At 44.3% G+C, this 17,606-nt stretch overlaps 1 protein-coding gene across 1 annotated transcript in view; it reads right to left on the reverse strand.

The window, feature by feature from the left end:
* The window catches only part of RBBP6 (RB binding protein 6, ubiquitin ligase), a 219,240-nt gene that overhangs the window by 38,481 nt on the left and 163,153 nt on the right, over positions 1–17,606 (reverse strand). Inside the window, exon 13 of the mRNA XM_033962792.1 lies at positions 1,745–1,802. Coding sequence (XP_033818683.1) covers positions 1,745–1,802 — 58 coding nt within the window. The remainder of the gene's footprint in view (positions 1–1,744; positions 1,803–17,606) is intronic.

Genomic DNA, 17,606 nt, shown 5'->3' on the forward strand with positions numbered 1-17,606 from the left:
AGTCTGTTATTGAGAAAGACATGGGGGAAAACCACTGCTTGCTCTGTATTGGTAGCATGGAATATTGCTACACCTTGGGTTTTGGCCAGGTACTAGTGACCTGGATTGGCCACCGTGAGAACGGGCAACTGGGCTTGATGGACCATTGGTCTGACCCAGTAAGGCTATTCTTATGTTCTCTCATTTTCTATGCACATCCAACAGACTGCTAAAGTCTGCCACTGCTATAAAAATAGTCCACATTATAAGGTGAGAATATTTTTTTATAAAAGTAATATTAAAAATATAGGGGGTTACAACAACCACATGTCAAACTAAATAAATCATCATCAGTGATCAAACACTTAAAAAGACAGCCAGACTTGTGTGATTTAAGGGATCATTACACCTCTTACAACACAAAATTATTCCAAGTCCCAGTCTATAGATCCAAATCTTTAATCATTTGAAATTCTCCTGAAGCTCTTAATCCAAACAATGCCACATAAAATTGCCAGCAAAGAGGTTCATAAATATCAAAAAGCTTGTGATATCAAATTCAACCTCTAAATTTACTATGGTAGTGAGCAAACTTATCTTAGTCTCAAACGACTTCCAGCGCTGGATGAATACACACTTCCAACGCTCCTCCATTTTTACAAGCTTCTATGTCTACATCACCAAAATTTGCACCTTCCTCTCTAAGCACACTACCCTGGACTCTTGTCTATACCCTCGCAACCTCAAACTTAGACTACTGCAATTTACTTCTAACAGGTCTCCCATTGAACCACCTCTCCTTCTGCAATCTGTGCAAAACTATGCTGCATGACTTCTCTTCTGCCAACTTCACTACACTCATGTTCTTGACGTCCTCAAATCAGTTCATTGGCTCCTTATCTGCCTTTGCAAATAATTCAAACTGCTATTAGTAACCTATAAGTGTGTTCATTCTGCAGTCCCTTGGTATCTCTCAAATGCCTCCCTGAGAACTCCATTCCTCAGGTAAGTTGCTTTTATCCATCCTCCACTGCCAGTTCCAGACTTTGTTCCTTTCATCTTGCTGCCCCATATACTTGGAATAAACTATCTGAGTTTGTGCATCACACTGCTTCCCTTGTTCAAACGTAGGCTGAAAACCCACCTTTTTGAGACTGCCTTCAACTCGTAACCCTACTCCCCAAAGCCAGCAATCTAACCATCCCCCACTAACTGTAACCCCTACCCTGGCATTTTGTTTGTTTTGACTGGCTACATTGTGAGCTCATTTAAGCAAGAACCTTCTCCTTCATGTGTCTGTACAGCGCTACAAATGTCTGGCAGTGCTCTGAAAATAATAGTAGTAGTACAATAAACAATCTTACAGTTTTCATAGCTTACTTCAGAAAAGCAAGCCTATTATTCATACCTTTAAATAAACTGCTTGATACCCGTAACATAATCCATATCAACCAACACAAGTCTTAATTGCACTTTATAAAATCTCCCAGCCGACCCACTCTTACTTCCCACAAACTACACATTAGTCCAATCCAGTCTAAGACACCCTTAACTAATAGGCTTTAGTAAAAAAAACAGTTTTACAAGCTTTCATAATCTCAAATAATTCCCCTCTGCATGAGCTGTATGACTTTCATCTAGCAAAGTTCCACTGTCATGGTGTTAATACCAAGGAAATAGCCCCCCAAAAACTAAGGGGGGGCATTTAGTGCTATCAGTGTGATCAGATGTTTCAATGAAAGCTCCACGTGCAAAACAATCTTACCCTTCCCAGGCCGGTCTGTTGCTGGGTGGACGAGGAGCACTGGTCCTCATTGGCTGACCTAAGAAATTGAAACATATCCACTTGAACTACCACCACCTATTAAAACACTTTCTATGCAAAGGTGCCATTTCAGATCATCCTGCTCAACGAGAATATCACAAACTTTATGCTTTTCCTGACACATTGCTGTTATCAGCTATCTAGAACTACCTTCCCTAATGCTGGGTGGTTTATGCCCTTATAATTTGGGCATAAGATTTTTATAAGATTTTATATAAGATTTTTAAAATCTTGTGAAATTTCAAACTGCAAACGGGCTGTCAAGCAACCAGCAGAATAATTTTCCTTCTGCTAACTTTGAAAACGATTAAAATTAATATTCAATGTTTGGCTGTCTACAGTATATGGTTGGCACGGTAGAGGCTTGCCAACCAAGTGATTAAGCATGGGTGTCTGTGGCTTGCACAGAGTGGCAGATGCAGCTTTGACCATCTTTTTGGGCAGAATGGATATGGGTTAGCTGCCATCAAGTTTTACAAAATAAGAACCCACATTTGATACTAATTCAATGTCAACCCCATAAAGTACTTTTTTTAAAGAGATTCAGTTGAACATATGTGCAAGGGACCAGGATTTGGAGTATTCTAAGCCTAACAGCTACAAAATGTGTTTAAAGTTATACAACTAGGTGGCATGAGCAAATAGCATATGTATCTTGAAACATCCAGCCTGGATATTTCCAGTTACACCATGTTAATACCACTGAATACAGTATAAGCATGATTTGCAAACAGATAAGCAAGACATTTCAAAGCATACGTGCTTCGTGTGACCGGATTTTGACCTCTCTAACAGTTCTGTACATATAAAATCACACAGAAAACTTGAAATAAGGCACATCATAAACTAGTATTAATCATAAATGCAATAGTCTGAAACACATATGGTTTATACTATAATTATCTTTTTGTAAATAGGTCAAGTCCTGGGTAATTGATTGGACTTTGGGGAAATTTAACTGCTGAGTTCAGGTTCCTTTGGTCTTTAATAGGATACTTTGTTCTGGCTGACATTTTGATTGGTTGGGATGATATTGATGGTTTTATTTTTGATGTCTGCTATGACTGTTGCTTTTACAGGATTTCATGTGATTTAAAGTCATTATTAGTAGTGGCTCTGGATTTAAACAAAAGGGCTGATATAAACTTAGAAGTTAAAAAAATGAATGTAAATCCTTTATTATAGGTCAAAAATGTATTTTACAACATCAGTTGGAAGAAAGTCCACCCTCATTTTGGCATCGGAGGGCAGCATTTCATGCTCTTATTATGGAAGCTAGGGCGAACCTCCCCAGCTTATAAAATACAGTAAATTTTGGATGACCTGGGAATCTTATATACAGCAATTATTAGTCAGAGCATGCAGTTTTGTAGTGAACTCATTACATTTGTAATCAGAAAGTGAAGCAGTATTTATTAGTAATATTTGAAAATGGGATGGGGAAGGGGGGATGGGAAGGGGGAGGGTATGTTGGGAGGTACTTTAACGTGTTTGTATTGTGATAATGATTGTTGATTTCTTTGAATTTATATATCTACAATGTATTAACTGAGTTGAGATGATATTCTTTGTAAGATTTTTGTTATGTATATTTTATTTTTAAAACTCAATAAAAATTATTGAACATTAAAAAAAAAAAAAGTGAAATAATTATACTGGCTACATTGTTATTGACGGTAGCAATGGCACTGGATAAAAAGCAATATTACTTACCGTAACAGTTGTTATCCAGGGACAGCAGGCAGCTATTCTCACTAATGGGTGACGTGATCCAACGGAGCCCGATGCGGACGCCTCACAAGCAGTCTTGCTTGAAGAAACTTCAAAGTTTAGTCGCCCGCAACGCGCATGCGCGAGTGCCTTCCTGCCCAGCACGGGGCGTGTCTCCTCAGTTCAGATAGCTAGCAGAGAAGCCAACCCAGGGGAGGTGGGTGGGACGTGAGAATAGCTGCCTGCTGTCCCTCGATAACAACTGTTACGGTAAGTAACATTGCTTTATCCCAGGACAAGCAGGCAGGTATTCTCACTAATGGGTGACCTCCAAGTTAACCACAAAGGGGTAGTGGGAGAGTTGGCAATTTAGGAGAATAAATTTTGCAAAACTGTTTGGCCAAACTGTCCATCCCGTCTGGAGAAAGTATCCAGACAATAATGAGAAGTGAAGGTATGAACCGAGGATCAAGTGGCAGCCTTACAAATTTCCTCAATAGAAGTAGATCTAAGGAAAGCCACAGAAGCTGCCATTGCTCTGACCTTATGGGCTGTGACTTTACTGTGAAGGGGTAATCCAGCCTAGGCATAGCAGAAAGAGATACAAGCCGCCATCCAGTTGGAGATGGTACGCTTAGAGATAGGACGTCCCAACTTGTTCGGATCAAAGGAGATGAAAAGTTGAGCAGATCTGTGTGGTTTGGTGCGTTCCAAGTAGAAAGCCAAAGCACGTTTACAGTCCAGAGTATGACGGGCCGATTCTCCAGGATGAGAATAAGGCTTCGGAAAAAACACTGGAAGCATGATGGATTGATTGAGGTGAAATTCTGAGACCACTTTAGGTAGGAATTTCGGATGGGTGCAAAGGACCACCTTGTCGTGATGGAACACTGTAAAGGGTGGATCAGCCACCAAGGCTTGGAGCTCACTGACTCATCTAGCAGAAGTGAGGCCAATGAGGAAGACAGCTTTCCAAGTGAGATTCTTCAGATGAGCCTTGTTGAGAGGTTCAAAGGGAGGTTTCATAAGCTGAGAGAACCACATTGAGGTCCCAAACCACTGGAGGCGGTTTTAGGGGAGGATTGACATGAAAAAGTCCTTTCATGAATCTGGAAACCACAGGATGAGCAGAGAGCGTTTTCCCTTGCAGAGGCTGATGGAAAGCAGCAAATGCACTGAGATGGACCCGTATCAAAGTCAACTTGAGGCCAGACTGAGAAAGGTGCAAAAGGTAGTCCAAAACTGAAGACAAGGAGGAGTGTTGTGGCTCATGATGATGAGAAAAACGTCAAGTAGAAAATCTGGTTCACTTTTGGTGGTAGCATTGTCGAGTGGTAGGCTTCCATGAAGCTTCCAAGACATCTCGCACAGGTTGAGAAAACTGGAGAGGAGTTATGCTGAGAGGAAACAAGCTGTCAGGTGTAGAGACTGCAGGTTGGGGTGAAGCAGAGATCCCTGATGTTGTGTAAGTAGTGAGGAAAAAACAGGTAGAGGGTATGGCTCCCTGGTGCTGAGTTGAAGGAGAAGGGAGTACCAAGGTTGTCTGGGCCACCGTGGAGCAATCAGAATCATGGTGGCCCGGTCTGACTTTAGCTTGACTAGAGTCTTTTGAATGAGAGGGAATGGAGGAAACGCATATAGAAAGAGATTCGTCCAGTCCAGAAGAAAAGCATCTGCCTCGAGGTGCTGAGGAGTGTAGATCCGGGAGCAGAACTGAGGCAGTTTGAAGTTGTAGGGGGCAGCAAAGAGGTCTATCTGAGGCGTTCCCCACTGAGCGAAGATCTGATGAAGGGGCGTGGAGTGGAGAGTCCATTCGTGCGATTGCAGAAGACGACTCAAATTGTCCGCTAAGGCATTGTCCGCCCCTTGAATGTAGACAGCTTTGAGGAATGAGTTGTGGCAAATCGCCCAATCCCACACTTTCAGAGCTTCCTGGCAGAGGGAGGCCGATCCCGTTCCTCCCTGTTTGTTGATATAGTACATGGCGACTTGGTTGTCTGTGCGAATGAGAACAACTTGGTCGCGGATTAGATGCTGAAAGGCATTGAAAGCATTGAAAATCGCCCAGAGTTCCAGGAGATTGATGTGGCACTAGCTGGTCCAGTAACCCTGGGTGCGGAGACCGTCCAGATGAGCCCCCCCAAGCATAAGTCGACGAGTCGGTCGTGAGAACTTTCTGATGTTGGGGCGTGTGAAACAGTAAACCTCTGGATAGATTGGAGGATAGCATCCACCAACGAAGAGACAGTTGCAGAGCAGGAGTGACCTGGATGTGTCAAGACATAGGGTCGGACACCTGCGTCCACTGAGATGCCAGGGTCCACTAAGGGATTCTGAGGTGAAGTCTGGCAAAAGGAGTCACTTGAACTGTAGAGGCCATGTGGCCTAGAAGAACCATCATGTGTCTCGCCGAGATGGACGGGTGAGAGGACACTGAGTGACAAAGGTTGAGGAGAGCTTCCAGGCATGGAGGAGGGAGGAATGTTCTGAGTTGGGTGGTATCTAGGACAGCTCTGATGAAGGGGAGAGTCTGGGAAGGCTGAAGGTGGGATTTTGGGAAGTTTATCTCGAATCCCAGATGCTGCAGCAACCAAATCGTCTTCTGGGTTGTGAGGACGACTCCCTGAGACGTTGAATCCTTGATGAGCCAGTCGTCCAGGTAGGGGAACACCTGGAGACCATGGTTCCTGAGTGCTGCGGCCACTACTACCAGGCACTTGGTGAAGACTTTGGGTGAGGAAGCCAGGCCGAAAAGAAGCACTCGGTATTGAAGATGAAGATGTCCCACCCTGAATCTGAGGTATTGATGTGAGGCCGGATGAATGGGAATGTGAGTTTAGGCCTCCTTGAGATCCAGAGAGCATAACCAGTCGTTCTGCTCGATGAGGGGGTATAGGAATGCCAGGGTCAACATGCAAAATTTTTCTTTGACCAGAAACTTGTTGAGCACCCTGAGATCCAAAATGGTGTGCAGATCGCCCGTCTTCTTCGGAACAAGGAAGTACCGGGAGTAAAAACCCTTGTTCTGTTGAGTCAAAGGAACTGGCTCGACAGCCCTGAGCTGCAGCAAAGCCTGAGCTTCCTGAAGAAGAAGGGCAGTCTGGGTCAAGTTGGAGGGATACTCTCTTGGAGGGTGTTCCAGAGGAACTTGATGGAACTGAAGAGGGTATCCCTCCTTGACGATGGAAAGGACCCAGAGGTCGGTGGTAACAACTGCGGTGGTAAAAGTGATAGAGACGACCTCCAATCGGTGGAGCAACTGAAAACGGCAGAACGACAGATGTTATGCCCTCTATGAGACAATCAAAAGGGCTGAGGAGCCTTAGGGACTGTAGATGGTTAAGGCTTCTGATGCTGCTTTTGGGGATGCTGCCTCTTCACATGCTGCTGGATGAGTGGAGCCTGTTTAGGCGGGTAACACCGCTGGTAGATCAACGGTGGATGTGATGGACAAGAAAGAGCAGGCTTAGGCTTTGGACATAGGATGGACTGGAAAGACTTCTCGCGGTCCGAGAGCTTTTTGGTCGCCGCCTCGATGGACTCATCGAAGAGGTCAGTACCAGCGCATGGCACATTGGCGAGTCTGTGCTGAAGATTGGGGTCCATGTCTATGGTCCTGAGCCACGCCAGCCGGCGCATGGCCACCGAGCATGCTGTAGCCTGAGCCGATAGTTCAAAGGCATCTTAGGAGGACTGCATCAATTGTAGCCGGAGCTGGGACAACGAGGCTAGAACCTCCTGGTATTCAAACTGTGCTCTGGTGTCCAGATAGGGCATGAACTTCTGGAGTACAGACAGGAAGAATTCAAAATATGTGATGAAATGGAAGTTGTAATTCAGAACTCTGGAAGTCATCATGGAGTTCTGGTAAATTCTCCTGCCAAATCGGTCCATGGTCTTGCCCTCCCTACTAGGTGGAACGGTGGCGTAGACCTGGGAGGGGTGAGACCGCTTCAGTGAGGATTCCACCAAAAGGGATTGATGGGAGAGTTGGGAACCGTCAAACCCTTTATGGTGCACCGTGTGGTACCTGGCATCCAACTTGCCCGGCATGGCGGGGATGGAATAAGGTGTTTCAAGGCACTGCACAAAGGTCTGATCCAGCAACTTGTGTAAAGGAAGCTTGATGGATTCAGCAGGTGGTTGAGGAAGGTGCATAGTCTCCAGATATTCCTTCGAAAATTTAGACCCTGTGTCCCGGGGGATGACCAAATCAGCTGCCATCTGCCGGAGGAACGAGAAGGACAGCTGGTCGGCCAAAGCAGGGCCTCGAGAAGGACTCGAGGACGTCGAGGCCTCTGGATCCAATTAGGACGAGGATCGTAGTGGTGATAAAGACCCCAGTGTGTCCTCGAGCTCTGGCATCGGAAGGGGTGAAGTAGCTGGTGGGGAATACTCCAGAAAAGGCTGCTTCCGATGAGGCGAGGTAGAAACATAGAAAGATGACGGCAGATAAGGGCTACAGCCCATCAAGTCTGCCCATACCATTGACCCCCTTTTAAGTCTACTGGCCCCCTTAACTCTACTGACCTGCTCTATTAAGTCTATATCCTAGCGACCCTATTCATTGGTATGACCCTCGCAGTGATCCCACATAGGTATCCCATTTATTCTTGAAGTCTGGGATACTGCGGGCCTCGATGCTTGGATGAATGCCTCGATCGATGATGCGAACTGTGCTTGGAAACCGGCCTCGATGGACGAGGCGAGTGGGTCTTCGCTGAGGCCCCAGATAGTGGATCAACTGGAAGCAGTTGATCGAAGCAGAGGTGGTTGGCTGGGATCGCCCCGAGGTACTCGTAGAGGCTCGAGTCCCTGTATTGGGTGAATCGGTTCCAACGGAGGCACTCGCAAAGACTCTGCTCCTTGCATCGAGTGGATTGGTTCCAATGGAGGCACTCGCAAAGATTCTACTCCTTGCATTGAGTGAATTGGTTCCAACGGAGGCATGGGCAAAGACTCTGCTCCTTGCGATGCATGCATCGATGCCAGACTAGACACTCGCAGAGACTCTGCTCCCTGTAGAGAGTGTGTGTACCGCTGAGGCACTGGAGGCGGCTCGACCTCGTGGGAGGCCTCCGCGTGCCCAGGCTGGATTTGGGAGAGAAGTTTAGGCCCCATAGTGGTGAAGAGCTCAATGAATTGCTTCTCCAGTAAGGTCTGGAACAAGGCCGGCAAGGATGGATCCGCATCAGCAATGGGATCACCTGCACGGGCTTCGCACTCCTTAGGGGCAGTGTGTGAGTGCTTGAGCTTAGACGCCTTGGGCACTTTTAGCACTACCGATGGAATGGGCTGCTGTGCTACCTGACCTGGCGAGACAGAGGAAGGCATCGCAGCGGGCGCTGGAATCTGAGCCGGCACAAACGACGCAGGCTTGAGGAGACTCGGGGCCGCAGAGGTGGGAGGCTGGAGAACCGTGGATGATGTTGGAGGCAAAGGACCCTTCGATGAGGACGGCTCCGTCGAGGACTCCATGAATAGCAACTCCCACAAGACGCAACGACGCTTGAAAGCACGTGCGGTGAGTGTGGAGCAAGGCCGGCACGATTTCGGAAGGTGTTGAAGCCCGAGACACCAAATACAGCGTCGATGAGGGTCCGTAAGCGAAATCGTGCGCTGGCACTTGGCACACTTTTTAAAACCGGTGATAGGCCGGGAAATAGGCCGGAAAACCTCCGCCGCAAGATCGAAGCCGCGGGGCTGCGGCCACGTGGCCTGCCCGGTCGAGCGGATGGAAGAAATTTTTTTAAAAAACAATAAAGAATGACGAAAATCAGCGATTAAGAGAAAAATAACCCAAAACCGTGGACTTTAGAAGGCACAAGTGAAAAAACTTCACGCAGAGAGTCGAAGACGGACTGCTTGGCTCTGCGGAAAAGTAAGAACTGAGGAGACGCGCCCCATGCTGGGCGGGAAGGCACTCCCGCATGCACGGTGCGGGCAACTCTAAACTTCGAAGTTTCTTCAAGCAAGACTGCTTGTGAGGCGTCCGCATCGGGCTCCGTTGGATCACGTCACCCATTAGTGAGAATACCTGCCTGCTTGTCCTGGGATAAATTGGCTTATGAAAAATTTATTTAAGCATAAGCAGAAGGACTTTTTAGGTTTAAAAGTACAAATGTATCTGGATTTGGTCAGGGATACCCAAAAACGTAGAAAATAATTTTTGTTGTTGAAACCTAGGGTTCTGGCTATAGGTGTGACTTTTTACTTACGTCATCCTTGTAAATGTGTAGTACGTTATTCTTCTCAAAAGTATGTATTCTTTGAGCCTTCTCAATTGACAACTTTCCTATCACTGTCATGACTGGAGAAGGAAAAAGATAAGATCTAAAAGCCCAATATTAGGAATTGTAATGAGGTGATTAAGTCAACTTGATCTCAGTCAAGTCAGCCATTGTATTCTTTATTAATTTTTCTTTATTCCGTTAAGTTTAATCTTGGAATCTATTAATTGAGTACTAGAGCTAAGTTTAAGCAATATTGTTTCTTCATTTAAATAATTTTCATAATATTATTATTTTATTCTTAAAGCTTTCTGTACAAGTTTATGCTTGATTGTTTAAATATGAAAATGATAAATTAATAATTAAAAAAAAGAATGTTTGAAAGTTTCTTGGAAAAATGAAGATTTAATGTGCAAATAGCTAGTTTAACTTATGGGGGTGTGAATCTTCGATGCATTTAATTTTAGAACTTTTTTTTTAAATCACGAGTATTGTGCTAGGTTTTGCAATATTTTGTATTTTTAGGGCTGGGTTTTTTTCTTTAAATTTCAGATAATTGCCATTTTATACTAAATAAAGGAACATTTTTTAAAAGTAATACTATGGGGCTCATTTTCAAAGCACTTAGACACACAAAGTACCACAGGTTTCTGTAGTATTTAGACACACCAGTGTTTTGAAAATGAGCCTCTATATGTTTTTCTTGGTATACTATTTTTGGGTTAATTCTAAATTGGATACCGCTTAGCCCTATTATTGGGTATGTGTGAGCTATAAATATTGATTTATATAAATGTAAAAAAAAAAACCAAAAAACAAAACTGGATTGCAAAAAAATAAATTTGAAATTTTACATGCTCATTCTCAAAACTTCTCCTTCAGGGGCCAGTAAGTGGATCACATCAAGTTTTTTGTAGTAAAACCCTTATTCTGAACTGAAAACCATTCAGCTTCACTTCAATGAGGCCTTTCAAATAATGTACAACTTTCTATTTTGTTTTTAATGTGATTTTTATTTTACTCCATACTTGTCATTTCAGCACAAAGCCTCCCTCTCATTATTTTCCCTCCAATAATACTCCTGAGGATGTGGTAGAACAGATTCTTTAAATTCAAACAATTTTTATTGATGCAAACAATAGCAAATACAACGCTAGGGCACCCCAAAGGTGCATAGTACAAACAATGATGCATCATATATAATAATACAACGAGCATGGACAAAAGAAGAGGAACATCAACCAAACTCCCCCCCATACTACTCTACATAGGGTGAGCGAGATTAATGAGGATAGAAAGGCACTCTGAGGCCCTGGACTCTTATGAGCCCCGAAGATGCCGCACCACCCCCTCCCCCCCACCCGAAGCCCACTTATCCTATTTGTGACTAAGTGCTAGAACCTTCCAATACCCCTCACCTCTCCAATTCCCCCTCCCCCCCCCAATGGTACTCTCCACCCTGCCCCATCAGAACTCGCCATTACTCTCCCAGCCCGACCATCTGAGCACCCAGGTTAGGATACCCATCTTAAGACTGTACTGCGGCCCTTTGGATGCAAGGCTTGCAGATATGGCTCCCAGATTTTGAACAGATCCTTTTAATAAGTGGGCAATTAAACAAAAAGAGGCAAATGAGATGTCATAAATCAACCCAACAGTTACTTTATTAGTGCAAATATTAAATACCATAAGTCCATTATGTTGACAAGTCTATAACTGAGGACCTATCTTTGTGAGAAAGGTCTTTTAAATTGTTCCAACTAGGATCCCAGTTTGGGATCAGAGGATGCCTTCTTCAGGGGATTGTGAGAACACAGGACGATGTATTCCACAGTAAAAATCACACTAAAAAGCTAGTGCGGAAAGCATGCCTAGCCTTGCTTGTGGAATTCTTTCAAACCCCTCTGCATGTTAATGTGTGATTGGATGTGGGGAGAAAAGGCTATATGTATTTGTGTATGCATTCAGTGTATCTGATCAGGAGGACTACTACTACACATCCCCCTCCATATTCTTGGGTTCAGAACTCACTCCAGTTATTCACGATTTTCATCTGGGTGACCCACACCCACCTCCTGGACCTCTCCACTTACTTGCTTTTTAAAACCTGGTGGTCTAGCAGTGAAGCAGGGCAGAAGCGATCTTCCTATACGCCTGCCATGAGTTCGCACAGTCTCATGGGAACTCATGGCAGCCATTATTGTTCCCAGCTCTGCATGGGGCAGGAGCATAGGAAGATTGCCCTTGCCTCGCTTCACCACTAGACCACCAGGCTTTAAAAAGTAAGTACAGTGGACAGATCCGGGAGGCAGGAGGGAGGCGGGGGTGGGTCAGTCAGCCCTAAAGTTATTCGCAATTTTTCCACATTCATGGGCTGGCTCTGCCCCTAACTCCCTAGAATATGGAGGGAGAAGTGTACTACTAATCATTTCTATAGTGCTATTAGACATATGCAGCACTGTACACATTATGGGCTTACAAACTAAGACTTGTACATGGGCAGTGGAGGGTTAAGTGATTTGCCCTAGAGATGAAAGGAGAAGGCAGTTTGAAAAGTACAATTACTTAATCAAAATATTACAGCGAATTAGTGTATGTATATTGAAAGATTAGATTCTTACCTTGCTAATCTTCTTTCAGATAGAAGACATAGGATTCTGTACAGTAGCTGTTACTTCCCATTAGTCGCAAATTTGAGGAAGGGCGTCACACCAAAACTCTAAACTCCTCCCCTTCTGCAGTGGAGAACAGCTCACTCTTCAGTTGGTACCAAAGCAATCAAACTCCACTGAAACAGAAGAGAAGGAGGGGCACAGGGAGCTTCTTCAGCAACAAACCATCTTATGATAAAAGAACAATGATTAATAACAATTGATAATTAAGTTCAACTAGTAGGAAACATGACACCCCCCAAGGAGAAAGATAATAGGGGCCCCCATGTTCCTGTAGCATTTGGTTTGTTTTAATACTATGTATGTTATTTTGTACACCGCTTTGATTCCAAGCAGTTTATAATTTTTTAATAAATAGTCTCTGCTAAAACTTAAGATATTGGAGAAGAGGTCCCGAGGGACACTGGCAACATCTGAGGGAGAAATAAGGTGAATCAAAAGCTCTAACAGGGAGGGGCATACAGAATATTTATGTCTTCTATCTGAAAGAAGATTAGCAAAGTAAGAACCTAATTTCATTCAGTAACGAATATATAGAATTCTGTACAGTAGCTGACGTGCCAAAGCAGTTCCAGACATCTAGGGAGGGACAAATGAACCTGCCCGCATTATAGAGGACCCAAAAGCGGCATCCACTCAAGCCGTCAAATCCACTCTGTAGAACTTCATAAGAATGGACCATACACCAAGTAGCTGCTCTACAAATATCCTCAGGTGAAAGAGCCCAGGACTCCACTCAGAAAGAGTCACAACTCTACACTAATGTGCTGCAATTGAGATAGGGGGCTGTTACTGCAGGCAATGTAGGAAGATGAAATTGCCATGTGAATCCATCTGGCAATCAAGGCCTTGGAGGCTTGCCTGCCTTGTCTCAAGTGGCTGGTCAACACAAAAAAGGTGGTCAAAAAGCCAGGAATCATTAGTCCTCTCCAAGTAGACTCTACAAACATTCCATGCCTCCACAAAATCTTGTCCTGTTGTGCTGAACCCTTGAGGTGAAAAGTGGGTAAACAAATTTCTTGATTGATATGGAAAACAGAGACTACCTTTGGCAGGCAGGAATGTACAGTCCTCAGAGAAACACATAATTCCGTAAACCGGAGGAAAGGTTCCTTACAAAAAACATCCGAGATAATGGCGGCCAAAAATAGTCTTAACCATAATATCCAAGAGGGACACGTCTGGCAGGTGCTCATGCGGAACCTGAGATAGGCTCTTCACAACTACATTGAGGTCCCAAGATGGGAATAGACAATGGCCAATGACAAAAATATCCTAAAACAACAAAAAGAATCAGAGCTGATCATAACACACATTCTGAGTTTGCCTGCAGAAGGAAAAGAAGATAAGGATTGCCGCTGCTGGGTCAGACCAATGGTCCATCATGCCCAGCAGTCCGCTCATGCGGTGGCCCCCAGGTCAAAGACCAGTGCCCTGAGACTAGCCCTATCTGCGTATGTTCCGGTTCAGCAGGAGCTTGTCTAACTTTGTCTTGAATCCCTGGAGGGTGTTTTCCCCTATAACAGCCTCCGGAAGAGCGTTCCAGTTTTCCACCACTCTCTGGGAGAAGAAGAAATTTGAAAGAAACAAACTTCTGATAACCAGCCAACATGGTTTCTGCAAGGGGAGATCGTGCCTAACGAACTTATGCACTTCTTCGAAGGAATTAACAAACGGATGGACAAAGGAGACCCCATAGACATCATATATCTAGATTTCCAAAAAGCCTTTGACAAGATGCCCCATGAACGCCTACTCCAGAAACTGAAGAACCATGGGGTGGAAGGAGACGTACATAGATGGATCAGAAACAGGTTGGCGGGTAGGAAACAGAGGGTAGGAGTGAAGGGCCACTACTCGGACTGGAGGAAGGTCACGAGTGGGGTCCCGCAGGGCTCAGTGCTCGGGCCGCTGCTATTTAATATATTCATAAATGATCTAGAAACAGGGGCGAAGTGCGAAATAATAAAATTTGCAGACGACACCAAACTATTAAGTGGAGCTCGGACTAAAGAGGACTGCGAAGAATTGCAAAGGGACTTGAACAAACTAGGGGAATGGGCGACAAGATGGCAGATGAAGTTCAACATTGATAAATGTAAAGTATTACATGTGGGAAACAGAAACCCGAGGTACAACTATACGATGGGAGGGATGTTATTAAATGAGAGTACCCAAGAAAGGGACTTGGGGGTAATAATAATAATAACTTTATTCTTCTATACCGCCACAATCTTGCGACTTCTAGACGGTTTACAATCAAGAGAGCTGGACATTCAGCGAAACACAATATGCAGATTTACATATGAAATACAGATAGCATAGACTTTAAGAAAGTAAGAATATAGAAATACAATTTGCTTAGCAAGAGTATAAGATGTACATTTTGGTAGGTAATGTCCGAAAGGACCTGTTTGGAATAAGCCGTATGTTTAGAAAATAACAATGAAAAATAACGATAATATAAAGATAATAGATTATATGAATCACAGTTCCGTGTGATTCAGGTGGACTAAGGAGGGGGGGGATAAAGGTAGGGGGTGGTGGGAAGAGGTAAGGGGGGGGGGTAAAGGTAGGGGTAGGGATATGGGAGACCGTTCTTGGGGAGACGGGTCAGTTGTTTAGGTGTTTCAGGAACAGGTATGTTTTTAGGCGCTTCCTAAATTCCCCATAGGTAGTGGGCGAAAGCAGTTGATCTAGGTCTTTACCCCATAAGGCTGCTTGGTGAGAGAGAAGGTGTTCGTGGTGTTTTTTTAGCTTGCAACCTCTAACTGGAGGAGAAATTAATTTTGAGTGCGAGTTTCTCTTGCGTTTCTTGTTGGAAAATGAGAAAATGTCTGTATGTACTTGGGGGCAAGTCCATAAAGTACTTTGAAGCAGATGCAGGCGAATTTAAACCTTACTCGTGCTTCCGTTGGCAGCTAGTGCAACTGCCGATAGTAAGGTGTCATGTGGTTGAATTTCCTCAGCCCGAAGATATGACAATGAAGCCGACGGCACAGTGCGCAGCGGCTGCTAAGAAGGCAAACAGAATGCTAGGCATAATCAAGAAGGGTATTACAACCAGAATGAAAGAAGTTATCCTGCCATTGTATCGGGCGATGGTGGGTCCGCATCTGGAGTACTGCATCCAATATTGGTCGCTGTACCTTAAGAAGAACATGGCGTTACTCGAGAGGGTTCAGAGGAGAGCGACGTGTCTGATAAAGGGGATGGAAAACCTTTCATACACTGAGAGATTGGAGAAACTGGGTCTCTTTTCCCTGGAGAAGAGGAGACTTAGAGGGGATATGATAGAGACTTACAAGATCATGAAGGGCATAGAGAGAGTAGAGAGGGACAGATTCTTTAAACTTTCGGAAAATAAAAGAAAAAGAGGGCACTCGGAAAAGTTGAAAGGGGACAGATTAAAAACGAATGCTAGGAAGTTCTTCTTTACCCAACGTGTGGTGGACACCTGGAATGCGCTTCCAGAGGACGTAATAGGGCAGAGTATGGTACTGGGGTTCAAGAAAGGATTGGACAATTTCCTGCTGGAAAAGGGGGTAGAGGGGTATAGATAGAGGATTACTGCACAGGTCCTGGACCTGTTGGGCCGCCGCGTGAGCGGACTGCTGAGCATGATGGACCTCAGGTCTGACCCAGCAGAGGCATTATGTTCTTATGTTATGTTATGTTCTTATGTTTGTACGGAATCTATCCACTTTTAACTTGAGTGTCCTCTCGTTCTCTCTACCTTGGAGAGGATGAACAACCTGTCTCTATCTACAAAGTCTATTCCCTTCATTATCTTGAAAGCTTCGATCATGTCCTCTCTCAGTCTCCGCTTTTCAAGGGAGAAGAGGCCCAGTTTCTCTAATATCTCACCGTATGGCAATTCCTCCAGTCCCTTAACCATTTTAGTCGCTCTTCTCTGGACCCTTTTGAGTAGTACCGTATCCTTTATGTACGGCGACCAATGCTGGATGCAGTATTCCAGGTGAGGGCGTACCATGGCCCGATACAGCGGCATGATAATCTTCTCTGATCTGTTCATGATCCCCTTATTAATCATTCCCAGTATTCTGTTTGCCCTTTTCGCCGCCACCGCACATTGCACAGACGGCTTCATCAACTTGTCAATCAGTACTCCCAAGTCTCTTTCCTGGGGGGTCTCTCCAAGTACCGCACCATACATCCTGTAATCGGGTATAAGATTTTTGTTACCGACATGCATTACCTTACATTTATCCATGTTAAACCTCATTTGCCATGTCGTGGCCCATTTCTCAAGCATGTTTATGTCACATTGCAGGTCTTTGCAATCCTCCTGTGTCTTCACTACTCTAAATAACTTCATATCGTCTGCAAATTTAATCACCTCTCTCATCGTACCAATTTCCAGGTCATTTATAAATATGTTGAAGAGCACAGGTCCAAGCACCGAACCCTGCAGCACTCCACTCATGACGCTTTTCCAGTCCGAGTACTGTCCATTCACCCTCACTCTCTGTTTCCTACCAGCTAGCCAGTTTTTAATCCACATGAGTATTTCACCCTTGATTCTATGGCTAGCAATTTTTCAAAGTAGTCGTTCATGCGGAACCTTATCAAACACCTTCTGAAAATCCAAATATCAAAAACTGGAGAGAGCTGTTCTCCACTGCAGAAGGGAGGTGTTCAAAGATTTAAAGTGATACCCTTCTGCAGATTTGCAACTAATGAGATGTAATAGCTACTGCCAAAAAACAAAAGGAATTGACCCCAAGATAGCCACAGAGAAGAAAATCCAGAGGAAAAAAAAAAAAACAAACCCCTCTGTGGAGTGACGATGTTCCTAAATGGACTTTATTTGAAAGAGTCAAAGTTCCAAAGTTATACCAAAATCATCCACATAAAATAATTTCATCCACATAAAAATAGGTTATCCACATAAAAGCCTTAAAGGACCTAGTCCGCTAGGGTCCTGTATCCCTAGCAGACTAGGTCCTTTAAGGCTTTTATGTGGATAACCTATTTTTATGTGGATGAAATTATTTTATGTGGATGATTTTGGTGTAACTTTGGAACTTTGACTCTTTCAAATAAAGTCCATTTAGGAACATCATCACTCCACGATGTAACAGCTACTGTACAGAATCCTATGCATCGCTACTGAGTGCAGCTGTTGAACTGCTTCTTCTGAAGAAATGTGGCATTTTTGGAGGGGGG

Source organism: Geotrypetes seraphini, chromosome 11 (genome assembly GCF_902459505.1).
Source record: "Geotrypetes seraphini chromosome 11, aGeoSer1.1, whole genome shotgun sequence".
NCBI lineage: Eukaryota > Metazoa > Chordata > Amphibia > Gymnophiona > Dermophiidae > Geotrypetes > Geotrypetes seraphini.